This window comes from Heteronotia binoei, chromosome 8 (genome assembly GCF_032191835.1).
Source record: "Heteronotia binoei isolate CCM8104 ecotype False Entrance Well chromosome 8, APGP_CSIRO_Hbin_v1, whole genome shotgun sequence".
NCBI lineage: Eukaryota > Metazoa > Chordata > Lepidosauria > Squamata > Gekkonidae > Heteronotia > Heteronotia binoei.
In genome coordinates this window covers 3,546,951-3,559,196 of record NC_083230.1, presented here as the reverse complement: position 1 = coordinate 3,559,196, position 12,246 = coordinate 3,546,951, and the positions used below count along the sequence as shown (strand labels likewise).

At 47.5% G+C, this 12,246-nt stretch overlaps 1 protein-coding gene across 15 annotated transcripts in view; it reads right to left on the bottom strand.

Annotated features, from left to right (window-relative positions):
* Positions 1–11,194, bottom strand: part of MAGI2 (membrane associated guanylate kinase, WW and PDZ domain containing 2) — a 972,748-nt gene extending 961,554 nt beyond the window's left edge. For all 15 annotated transcript variants that reach the window (XM_060244677.1, XM_060244666.1, XM_060244681.1 and 12 more), the window contains exon 1: positions 10,807–11,194. In XM_060244677.1, the coding sequence (XP_060100660.1) occupies positions 10,807–11,104 (298 nt within the window). In that variant the 5' untranslated portion in view covers positions 11,105–11,194. The remainder of the gene's footprint in view (positions 1–10,806) is intronic.
* Positions 11,195–12,246: the final 1,052 nt, after the last annotated feature.

The following is a 12,246-nucleotide window of genomic DNA, read 5'->3' as shown; positions in this document are numbered from 1 at the left end:
ACCTTACTACATTGCCACAGGGCAAACCAAATGTTAAGGAATTGGAGATAGGCTGTGAGGCTTTTGCGAAATTTTTTGCAGACAAGGTCCAGTCGCTCCGCCACGACTGCCCTGCCATATTAGATACAGTGAGTGAACTCGCGGCCCCATGTGTGTCTTCTGGTTTGATCCTGGACCACTTCAGCCCGCTCAGCTTGGAGGAAGTTGACAGAATCCTTGTCACTGCACGTTCAACTACTTGTGATCTGGACCCATGCCCCTCCTGGCTAATTAAGGCCTGCCGGGAGGAGCTAAGATGTCCTATACGGGACATCATAAATAGATCTCTTTCAAAGGGCTCTTTTCCAACGCCCCTGAAGGAGGCAATGGCCCGCCCTCTCCTGAAAAAGGCTACATCTGACCCGGCCAAATTGGCTCACTACCGACCAGTGTAAAATTTGCCCTTTCTGGGCAAAATTATCGAGAGGGCTGTGGTGTTGCAGTTACAGGGCTTCTTGGATGACACTTCCACCTTAGATCCATTCCAGTCCGGCTTCCGCCCAGGCCATGGGACGGAGACAGTGTTGGTCGCCCTCATGGATGACCTCCGGCGGCGTCTGGACCGAGGCGGCTCGGCGGTATTGCTGTTGTTAGACCTATTGGCAGTGTTCGATATGGTCGACCATCAGCTGCTGACCCGCCGCCTCGCCGACATAGGAATTCGGGGACTAGCCTTACAGTGGCTCTCCTCCTTCCTTGAAGGGTGGGGACAAAGGGTGGCAATTGGGGGAGAGGTGTCCCAGAGGCGCCTACTCACTTGTGGGGTGCCCCAGGGGGCAGTTCTCTCCTCGATGCTGTTTAACATCTTTATGTGCCCCCTTGCCCAGTGCCCAAAGGTACGGGCTGGGTTGTATGCTGATGACACCCAGCTCTATCTATTGGTGGGCGGCCGGACTGGAGACATCCCTGAAAACCTGGATCGAGCATTGCAAGCCGTGGCAGGGTGGATCAAGTCGAGTGGGCTGAAGTTGAATCCAGCGGAGGTCCTTTGCGTCGCTGATACCAGTGGTCAAGAGCCTGAGAGTGCTTCTGGAGCCTTCCTTGACAATGGAGGCACAGATAGCAGCCACTGCTAAAGCCGCCTTGAGAGACTGGCGAGCATGCACAAAGAGCAAACATTTAAGGTATACATCAAAAGGATTCCTTGGGGAGGCACTCTATGCAGGGCACATTCACACATTATTGTTGCTTTATCATTCTCAAGCTTTGGCTGGCCTTGGGCGCTTCCTTAGCACCGGCTATCTCTGAGAAGGCACCATAATCTTGTTCCCATATTCCAAGCATTGCTACATAACAAAGGAAGGGAGGGGGGAAGGAGAGTTTAAGCTGGCAGCATCTGAATACAGAATGGTTTTTACCCAGGATCCTTTTCCTGAACCAGAGTTTGTGACTAAAATAACTAAGCATTACAGCAGACTTGACAAAGGGGGCATGCAATTTCCATCACTTTTGGACTACTATAAGGCCTCTCACTTAACTAAAGTTTTACTTATGCTTAAAGAAGACAATACTCCATATTGGATTAACATAATGATATACTCTCAACCTTACCAAATAAAAGATGTGGTATGGCAAAAAACAAAAGAAAGGCCACAAGAGATTTTAAAAAACACAATTCTAATGGCCTCAATAAATGTATGGAATAAAGTCCGAATAAATTTGTTACCAAAAATATCTCGGTTCTCCTCATTTATTGGACAGACATGGTACCCACTAGCACAGGACCCTCAGCAATATTCTCTTTGGTGGAAAGCCAGAATAAACACACTAATAGACTTGTGCCACAAAAGAAAATTAATGGATAAAATACTACTAGAATCAAGATTGGGCTTTAAACTATCTTGGCTTTCATATCTTCAAATTAAAAGTTTTTGTGATTCCATCCAATTAGAAACAATAATTAAATATCCACTAATTTCTCTAGAAAAAATATTCAAGCTGTATATAACAATTCAAAAGGGCTCCAATCACAAATATATCAAACAATATTCAGTCTTAAGGACAATCAAAAAACTACATACCCAAAAAAATGGCAGGCTATCTGTAAAACAAAACTTACTCCTGACCATTGGGAGCAAATTTGGAACTCATATGAAGCAACAACATCGATCTTAGAAATCAGACAACAAACCTTAAAAATTAGAACTTTCTGGTATAACACTCCGAGTCAATTATCTCATTTCAAACCGAATCTTTCAACGAAATGCTGTAAGGATTGTAATGAAGAAGGATCCTATACACACCACTGGATATAATGTCCATTACCATATCGTTTCTAGGAAAATATAATAAAAATAATTCAAAATATTACAAGCTATGTAATTGAGATCTCTTCATAATCATTGTTATTAAATACATATGTATCTAATTTAATTCCCAATATACTGAAAAAAACTATAGCAACGTTACTTTATGTGGTAAAAGCTATGATTGTGTTACTTTGGAAACCTACAATAGACCTCTTGTACAAAAAACTACGGAACTTGTACACACTGAGCAAGATAACAGCAAATGTAGAATTTTTAACTAATAACGTGAATCTGACAAACTTTGAAGCTATTTGGTTTCCAATACTGGAACATTTAATTTTTCAGAGTGAAATCCCAAACTTAATTAATAAATGGTACCTGTATTGAGGATAATCTAGTTTATGTTATAAAGAGTAATGCTTTGGATATTAAGTTATAGTGTTTTTTATGACAAGCTAAGCCAAATATAGTTAATAGTGAAATTTCTATTATTGTTATTATTTATTTTAACTGTACTTATTGTGTTTTTTGTTTTCTGTATCATACTTTCTATCAATAAACTTTATTAAAATGTTTTTTTAAAAAAAGATTTCCCTCCACTACAATAAGTGGAAGCTTTCCCGAGAATTGGCCGTATCTTACATGGACCTTTCCCACCCCCAGGACGGCAACCTCCCTTTTCGGAAAGTTGTGAACTACGAATGGGGACAGGTGTAACTGGAATTCTCTCCCCAGGCACATTTCCCTGAATGTGCGGGCTGAGATGACCATCTGGCCCGCCCCAGAGTCCACCTCCATTTTGCAGGGCCTGCCCTCTATTAGCACGGTCACCTTGTATTTGTCAGGGGAAGGCATGGGAAGCTGACATAACTGATCCCCCACTGTGGTGAGTGCCTGGATATCTTCCACGAGTGCAACTTTGTGGCGGCGGCCATCTTTGTCGCAAGTTGCCCCCTTGACGCAGCAACTTCGACCGACAGACACATGCTAGATGTCCGATCCTCCCCCACATGTGGCAGACGGCATTCCAAAACTTGCAGGACCAACACTCGTGGGCTTCCCCGCAGCTGGCGCATCCTCCTGTCTGGACAGGCTCGGTTGCACGTGGCTGCTGGCACTTTGGGGACTGGTGCGTCTTTAGTGCGTCTTCCTCACCGGAGTTTTTCGAATTGGACCCGCTGCCTACCTGGTGTGCTCCTGTTGTGCGCCGCTCTTTATGTGTTTTTTCATAAGCGGTTGCCTCACTCAGGGTATCTGCCACTGTGAGGCTCTTGGGCCTCGTCAGCTTTGCCTGTAGCTTCTCATCTCTGAGGCTGCTGATGAAATGGTCCAGAAGAGTTTCGTAGAGGCTAATGAAGGGACACTCCCGGGCAAGGCAGCGCAGCTCTGCCAGGAATGTGACGACAGGCTTGCCAGCCTTTTGCACCCACTTGTGGAAGTCCAGAAGCCTGGACATCCGCATTGGCCAAGGGGAAAAGTGTTCTGTCAGCCTCTTTGTGATGACCTGGTAGGTGGCTGCGTTGTCGGTCAGTGACATGGACGACATCAGTTTCTCTGCTAACTCCAGCGTGTCCTCCCCGCAGAGGCTAAGCAACAGCTTTTTCTTCTTTAGCTCATTTGTGATGTTATGGTAGAGGAAATAGTTTAGCTAAACTGAAAAATTTATCTGTGGCAAATTAATTTGGGAAGTGTATTTATTTATTGGTGGGGTTTTACAATTAAGGAGCTTCAGAATTAGATGATGATGATGATGATGATGATAATAATAATAATAATAATAATAATAATAATAATAATAATAATAAAAATTTAGCTAATTATTTATTGGGAAGATTGGGGTGGGGCTTTTAATTAAATAACTATTAGAGCGATTGGCTGATTAGTTTCATAAATAGATCGGCTGAGAGGAGGAGGGTTGGAGGAGGGGGCAGCTTCAGCTTCAACTATTCCATCAGTGGAGTGGACACAACTAGGAGATGACTGGCCTAGGGATTCCAGTACTCCTGGGGAGGGGAAGGTATGACGGTGGGACTAGGCGGAATTATAAGGGAAGGGGGTTGAGACATGACAGGGCTCGACCCCCCTCCAGCCTACGTCCCATCCCGATGGTGGCAAGTAGTAGGGCCAGAGGAAATTATCCGCCTCCGACACTGGTGTTATGCAATGCCAGGTCCATCAATAATAAGACTTCTACCCTTCGGGAGTTCCTGTCAGAACAGGATATGGACCTGGCATGCGTGACCGAGACCTGGGTGCACGAGGGGGAGACTGTAGCTCTCTCCCAATTGGTTCCCCCAGGATTCTCGGTCTTTCACCAGTCCCGGACCAGCGGGCGGGGGTTAGGGGTGGCTATACTCATACGAGAGGTTTACTCCTTTCGGGCTCTCCTGCCTCCGGAGATCAAGGGCATTGAATGTGCCAGTTTGGCGTGGGGCGTTGGGGAGGGGTTGGCGGTTTGGCTGGTGTACCGACCGCCTAACGCACCGGCCGACGCCTTACCATCCCTGATGGAGGCCGTAGCAGGCTGGGCATTGGAGTACCCAAGGCTCTTGATCCTGGGTGACTTCAATGTCCATGCCGATGACATGTCCTCTAGTCAGGCGATGGACCTAGTGTCATCCATGGTGACACTAGGACTCTCCCAGGATGTTACAACACCCACCCACCAGGCAGGGCACATGCTAGACTTGATCTTTGCGGCGGGAATTTTAGTGGACGATATTACTGCTCAGACAGTGCCATGGTCGGACCACTATGCCCTTAAGGCTCGTGTGGATATTCCACTCCAAACCCGTTTAGGCGGCGAGCGCATTTTAGCTCGCCCGCGGAGCCAGATGGACCCTGAACAGTTCCAGATGGCTCTATGGGATCCCTGGCCCTCTGGCAATTCTCTTGATGACCTGGTGGAAGCCCTTCTTAAAAATAGGGACTATAGCTGTTCCCCACTGCTTTGGAATTCGACCTGTTTGATCAACATAAGTAAAAAAAGATGCCCGAAACTGTGCCCACCAATTTACATTCTCTTTAAGCACCTCAGCTGGTATGCCGTCTATACCTGGGGCTTTCCTATTTTCCAGTTGCATTATATGGGCTTTTATTTCTTGCACACTAACTGGTGGCCACTGAGGGAGGTTCTCTATGTTACCTGAAAAAGGGGGTTGAACATTGTCATCATATAAATTCTGAAAGAAAGCAGCCCATGTTTCCACCGGGATATACATGTCCAGGGGAAAGGTTGTCTTAAATCCCCCAATCTTTGTTAGTTTCCAAAAAAGCACGGAGTTTTTTAGTTTAACAGCCTGTATAAGTTCCTCCCATAGTTTCCTATGCCCCCCTCTCTGCCCATTTGCAACAGCAACCAGTCTCAAAGATCCATTCATCCCCAAAGCATTTCAAGAACCCACTAAATCAGGGGTGCCAAACGTGTGGCCTGAGGGATGGATCAGACCCTCAGAGGGGTTATATCAGGCCCTTGAGCAACTGGCTGTCATCTGCTTCTTCCTCTCTTTTGCTTCCTTGCGCAACACAGCTTACACTTTGCCAGGCTTGCTCAATCACACAGGAGCTATGGAACAACGTCTCTATTTTTCTCCAGTGGCTGAGGCTTCTCCCTTGAAGAGGAAGGGGGGAGGGAGAACTTGCTTTGCCAGGCTCTCTCAGTTGCATGGCAGAACTACCAAGCCAAGCCTCTTCTATTGGCTGAGGTTCCTCAGAGCAAGCACCCCCCACAGCTCCCCCTCCCCCCACACACGGTGTCCCCCCAGCCCCCCCCCCGGGGCTCTGCTCGCTGGCTAAAAGTAAGCTTTGCTGGCTTCACAGCCCACACCTGCGCGTTTTGTCTCTTAACAAAATGCGCAGGTGCGGGCTGTGAAGCCAGCAAAGCTTACTTTTAGCCGGTGAGCAGGGGGAAGGGAGCGAGCAAGCGGAGTGCCGGGGGAGGCGCGACGCCGCGCCGGGGGGGGGCGGCCGATGGCCCAGAGGGGGCTAGCAATGACAGCGACGGGGGGGAGGCAAGCTAAGCCCTTGTCTGGGGCACTGGAGGGGGGGCGAGAGCCCAATTTTCTGCCCCTGCCTCTCGGCGCCCTAGGCAACCACCTAGTTTGCCTAGTGGGCGAGCCGGCCCTGCCGCACAGTCCAATACTCCCTGGCTACATTCATAGTGCAAAGCACTCCCTACCAGAAAAGGACCAGCTTTCTGAGGGAGAGCTAGCTCCATACTGCAGGCACGTGAGTAGAGCTCTGAAGGACTGACTGATAAAGAAGTGGACAGACAAGGAAGCACTTTTGTATGGAGGGCAATGGAATTGTCTGTGCTAAATACACATCCTTTCGCACTGCTAAGTGACCTCACCTCACAGTCCTGCTGTGTTCTCAACATGTGTACAAACAGAGATAAGTGGTATAGTGTCCTTGCTCCTATTTATACATGTTAACAGTGCGCCCTTCCAAACAGCAGCAAAAAATAAAATAAACCTATAAGGATTTGTGAATTGCCCGAAGGTCACAATCTGTGGGTGGTCAGGACACTGCTCTAATTGAAGGGTATCTGCCAGTGACCAGAACATCAAATGTCTTTCCAACTCCGAGGAACAAAACTGCATGTTTGCATTGAAATTCCTTGTGACTGTAGTTTACATCAATCCTAGTATTCTCAGCCACAAAAGCAACGAGAAAAACTGCAAGTTATGTCTACACGCCTCGTGCAATGTCACTGGCACACGTATTTTTGTAATATTACAGATGGTAATGAATTGCTAAAAAGTACTGCTATTCCAAAATACACAAACATTAATAATAAGAACAGGAATGAAGCAGAACACAACATATATGAACTGAATTTGCCTTTTTTCCCACAAGGAAGCTGAGTCATGTTAATTATCCCACCAAAAGACAGGATAGAACCGCATCACTTACCCCATAATCCAATCTAAAACATTTACTAAGACGTACATACAAATTTGATGCTTTGTTGTAAACATACTTTAAAATAAGTTATATGCTTTCATTTTTATGTAGTAACAAAAAAAATAGCAGCATCAGAAATCTTATTTTCTAAAGCTGTCATCTGTCATTAAATTAATTGAAATTTATTAGAAAAACTAATGGCTTCTATTTATGCTGCTCAGAATCACACAGACATAAATCTCACAAAAGTCAGAAACAACACACACAGCAGCAGGAAGGAATGACAGATTCAAGTTCCCATGTACCTAGTTCAACACAATCAGTGGTTTCCAATGACACACTCATGCAGCATTGCTTTTCTACTTATACAGAAGTATGACCTACATTTTATAACACATACTGAGGTGCCAGTTTACTCAAAACAGTCCAAACAAGGTTTTAAAGATACAACTTTACTATAAGAAAAAATCAAGTATACATCAGATGCCTATTTCAAATTTTGGAACACAGCCATCATTTCAAATAAAAACCTAGAAAACAAAAATCTAGAAAACTCTATAAGAGAACACAAAAACAAAAGATAATCTAACCTGAAGTTCAATGAGAGGTGTTTCAGAGAAGTTGGTCACATTCTGCTTCTCCGGTAAGGTGTTTTTTAAAATTGTTCTAGCATGGTGGCAAATATCCATACAGCATGAATATAAATTCTTACAAATTAGAACTTCTCCTAACAATATATGCTGCAGACGCAAACCAGTTTAACTGTCATAAATTCCTCACCGCGATCCCAGAAAATTAAAATGTTTTAACAAACTTCTCAGCAACCTCAGAGCAGTGCAGATGCCAGGAATTCGCAGGTAAAGCCACTGCATTTATCAGGATACAGATGAGCTATGCTTACAGTGCAGTCATGAGTTTAAGGACTCCATTCGACAACTGTCAGGCTCTAAGAGGGTCTGATGCTGTGGTTGGGTGGTAAAACAGACCTGTCTGAAACTGAATCTGGGTAAGATGGAGGTTCTCTGGCTGAGTGTGGGGGGGGGGGGAGCTGTGGTCAAGTAGTCAACTCTTGGCTCTTGACAGAGTGCCCCTATCACCAGTTCTGACTGACAAGTCTGGATGTGATCCTGGATGCCACCTTGTCTATGGAGGCCTAGGTCACAAAGGTTGCCAAGCTGGCATTTTTCCAGCTGCACCAGGTTAGGCAACTGGCCCGCTACCTGTCTTGTCCTGACCTAGCTTCAGCAATCCAAGCAACAGTCACCTCCAGGATAGACTAGTGTAATTTACTCTGCACTGGCCTACCCTTGCACCTGACTCAGAAGCTCCAGTTGATCCAGAATGCAGCCGCATGGATCCTCACAGGGATCCTTCAATGGTACACATCCAACCAGTGTTGTGTGAGCTGCACGGGCTTTTGGTGCAGCACCAGCTTCAGTTCAAGGTCCTGCTTCTGACCTTTAAGGCCATTAGCAGTCAGGGACCCTTATATCTTCAGGACTGCCCCCTCAATATGCTCCTGGAAAAGTGTTACACTACAGTAATAAGAACCTTCTGGTGGTCCCTAGCCCGAGAGAGATCCGGCTGTCCTCAACTAGGCCAAGGGCTTTTTCAGCCCCAGCCCCCGTCTCGTGGAACACTCTGCCAGAGAGCAGCCACGCCCTACAGAATCTATCACCTTCCCACAGGACCTGTAAGGCAGCGGTGTTCCGCCAGGAGTTTGGTTGAGGGCAGCAATGGCCTGGCACTCTCATACTCCCACTTCCCCTTTCCCTCCGTGTTCTCCCAACTCAGGGGGCTGGTGGACATTGAGACTATATGTCATCTTGGATAGGATATAGTACTGTTTAGTCTTGTTTGTTGTATTGTTTTAATGTATTTTAATATTTTATTGCATTTAAGCAAATTGTTGTAAGTGCCCTGAGCCCTGCTTGCAGGGAAAGAACAGCTGCGCAAATAAATAAATAACTCTATATGCTTGTTCCGATACAATATAACTTTTTAAAGTTTCTACTAGCTCTTAGTCTAGGCTCCAAGGCCTGAGGCCAGTTTTCCAATTGTACTCCAAAGATACATTGATTTTCAGTTATTAACAACCTTTCTTGAAGCTGCTGGGTTCTTCAAATGATCTTTGCTGAGTAAAAGAAACTTCTATTGTAAACCTTCAATGGCAACCTTGCTTTCAGTTAGTCACAGACAAGAACACAAAAGTACAAGGCAAATATCACAATGTTCACATACTACTACCAACTTTTCTCCTTCTGATTAAACATGACTTTCTAGCACCCCTGCAAATTACCCTGTTTCAGTAACTCAAGAAAGTTCTGTTCAGCCAAAGGGGGGGGGGGGGGGGAGGAATCTGCACCGATTCTTAGGACAAGAACAAATTCTGGCGGGGTAGTCATGTTGCAGAAACAACAAAAATTCTTGTAGCACCTTTAGCTGAGCATAAACCTTCATGGACACTATTTACAACCATTATGTATCACAGTTCTAATCTTGCATACTTTAGCACTTCAGTGTCTCAGGCTGCATTTCATGACCTTCTAAATGCTGTGTTCATCATCCTCTCTTACTGATATATCTGCTGATAACGGTCTCACTTCATACATCTGATGAAGTAGCCCACAAAAACTTAAGCATGAATAAGTTGGTTAGTTGTTAAGGTGTGCCGCAAATCCTCTTTACAGTATGAAGCAGCTCAGCATCTCCAAGCAACCAGTGCCTCCACTGAAGCACAGCCACCCTGTTATGCAGATTTAGGGGGAAACCCCGCTTCTAAATTCAACACTGCCCACTCACCCTCACCCCACCTCCCCAAAAGCTGCAGATCTACATCGCATCCACTATCACCCCAAGGAAAGAGCTCTCTGGTGCAAGGTGCAGGTTCTGAGCATTAGCTGGTTCCCGCCATGGCTGTTATTATACCCTGGAGAGTTAGTCACTGCTGATGCTTTCCAGGGAACACTCTTTATTCGTTTTGTTGTTCAGTCACACATCGAGTCCGACTCTTTGCGACCCCATGGAGAAAGTCACGCCAGGCCCTCCTGTCTTCCACCATCCTCCGAAGTCTGCTGTATCATTATGTTTAACTACATCCCCCCCCCCCCCCCTATTTCCTTCCTTCGCATGCCAGGTTCTCCAAGCAAAGAAAAAAAAAAACCTGGATCTCTGTTCTCCACCATCCCCACCTCCATGGCTTGATTTCTAAATAAATGAACCACACTGGTGCAAGCCTGCTATCCGCCCTGGAATTCATGCAGCTGGATTGTATGCACGCCAACCTCCCCAAGCAAGTCTTCTTGAACTCCAGGAGACACTCTCTGCTTCTCTGGGCAGGGACTGCAGGCATGCAGTCATCATCCCATGCACCTTTGATGCGAACAACTGACACCCTCTCAGGCTCCAGGATTGCGGCTGCTGCCTAGAGAGGAATGCCACAGTGGTTCTCCCGCCCGCCCCAGCCAGCGAAGGCAGCCGAGGGCATCAGCCTCCCTCTGAAATGCGGCGAGGGCGCTGCAGCTGCGGGGGCGCTGGGGGGCTGGAGCTGGCCCAGGCCCTGCCCCCCTCGCCTCCGTCCAGCCGGGCCTCGCCGAAGTGGGACTGCGCTCACCTTGCCTGACGCACTTGAGGCGGAGGGGGTCCTTGCAGTGCTTGATGACGGCCAGCACGTCGCGCAGGGTCAGCCCGGCCACGGGCGTGTCGTTCACCTCCAGCAGCAGCTCCTCGGGCACCAGCCTGCCGCCCTCGTAGGCCACCTGGCCGGCGCGCACCTCCCCCACGAAGGGGAACTGCCCGTGCTCGGCGCCCCCCTTGAGCTCGAAGCCCAGCTGCCCGTCGCCGCCGCGGGCGATGACGCTCTCGTGCACCCGGCTCGTCCAGTGGCGGCGGCTCTTCAAGCCCTTGGACATCGCTGCCCCTTCCTCTAGCAGCCGCCGCCGCCGCCGCCGCCGCCCATGGCCGCCGCCGCGCCTGACCCGGCAGTGAAGCCCGAGAGCGGCGGAGCCGAGCGAGCAGCCCAGGGAGCCTGGCCCGCGCCGGGGAGGGGAGGGGAGCGGCCACGTGCCTCCTGCCCCGCCTGCCGCCCCGAGCCTCCCCCCGCCGCTGCTCGCCGCGCTCCAACTGCGCAGCCGCGCGCCGGGCGGCAGGAGAGGCGAGGGGGAGAGGGAGGGGGGCGGGCTGGAGCGCCCGATTGAAGCGGGGCTGGAGCGAATTCACGCGTGGCCCGCGCAACACCTGTGTGGGGAAAAGCACAAGGGCGGCTTTAAATAGACTTGCTCCAGAAGCCTTCGGAATCCTCGCTGCTGCAGCGTTTTCAGCTCTTCTGGGTTTTACAGATCTCATCCTGGTAGCATCAGTGCGGGTTTGCAAGTGATGCTTTTGCTGGTTTAAACGCATTCAGATACTTTCTCCACTGAAAGGGGGTAGAAGCGTCTTCCTGCTGGTCCAATTACATTAAATAAATTCCAATTACATTAAATATATATATTTTTTTGCTATTGCTGTGTGGCACAGAGTCTTGGAATGGATGGGCCATTGGCCTGATCCAACATGGCTTCTCTTATGTTCTTAGGTGCATGGTTTAAATCAGAGGAAATTATATGTCCCTGTTTTGTCTGTGGTTTTCAGTTCATCTGATCCACTTCTCCATCCTCTTGGTCTTTTTTGCAGTGTTTTTTTGCTTGTTTTTGGTCTTTCCAGGAGGTCCAGATTTGCAAGCAGATTCACACAATTAGACTCCCATACCGCCTACATATAATATTTTGCAGAATCATTTATTCTCTATTTATTTTACTAATTTCTACAACTTGCTGGGAATGCAGTCGGAATACAAACCATAATCTGAATTCAAAAATATTGAAACTACATCTGGTTTAGTACCCTTCATTTGTGTATTCTCTGTCCTTATTTGTTGCAAGAAATATTCACTCTCAATCCACAATGGAAAATTAATGCTCTGTTTTGTAGGTCAAACACATGGGTGTGGGTGTAGGGAGATGGGGGTCCCAGCCATAATTGCTGTGGTGCATTCTATAAACCCATTTATTCCAAT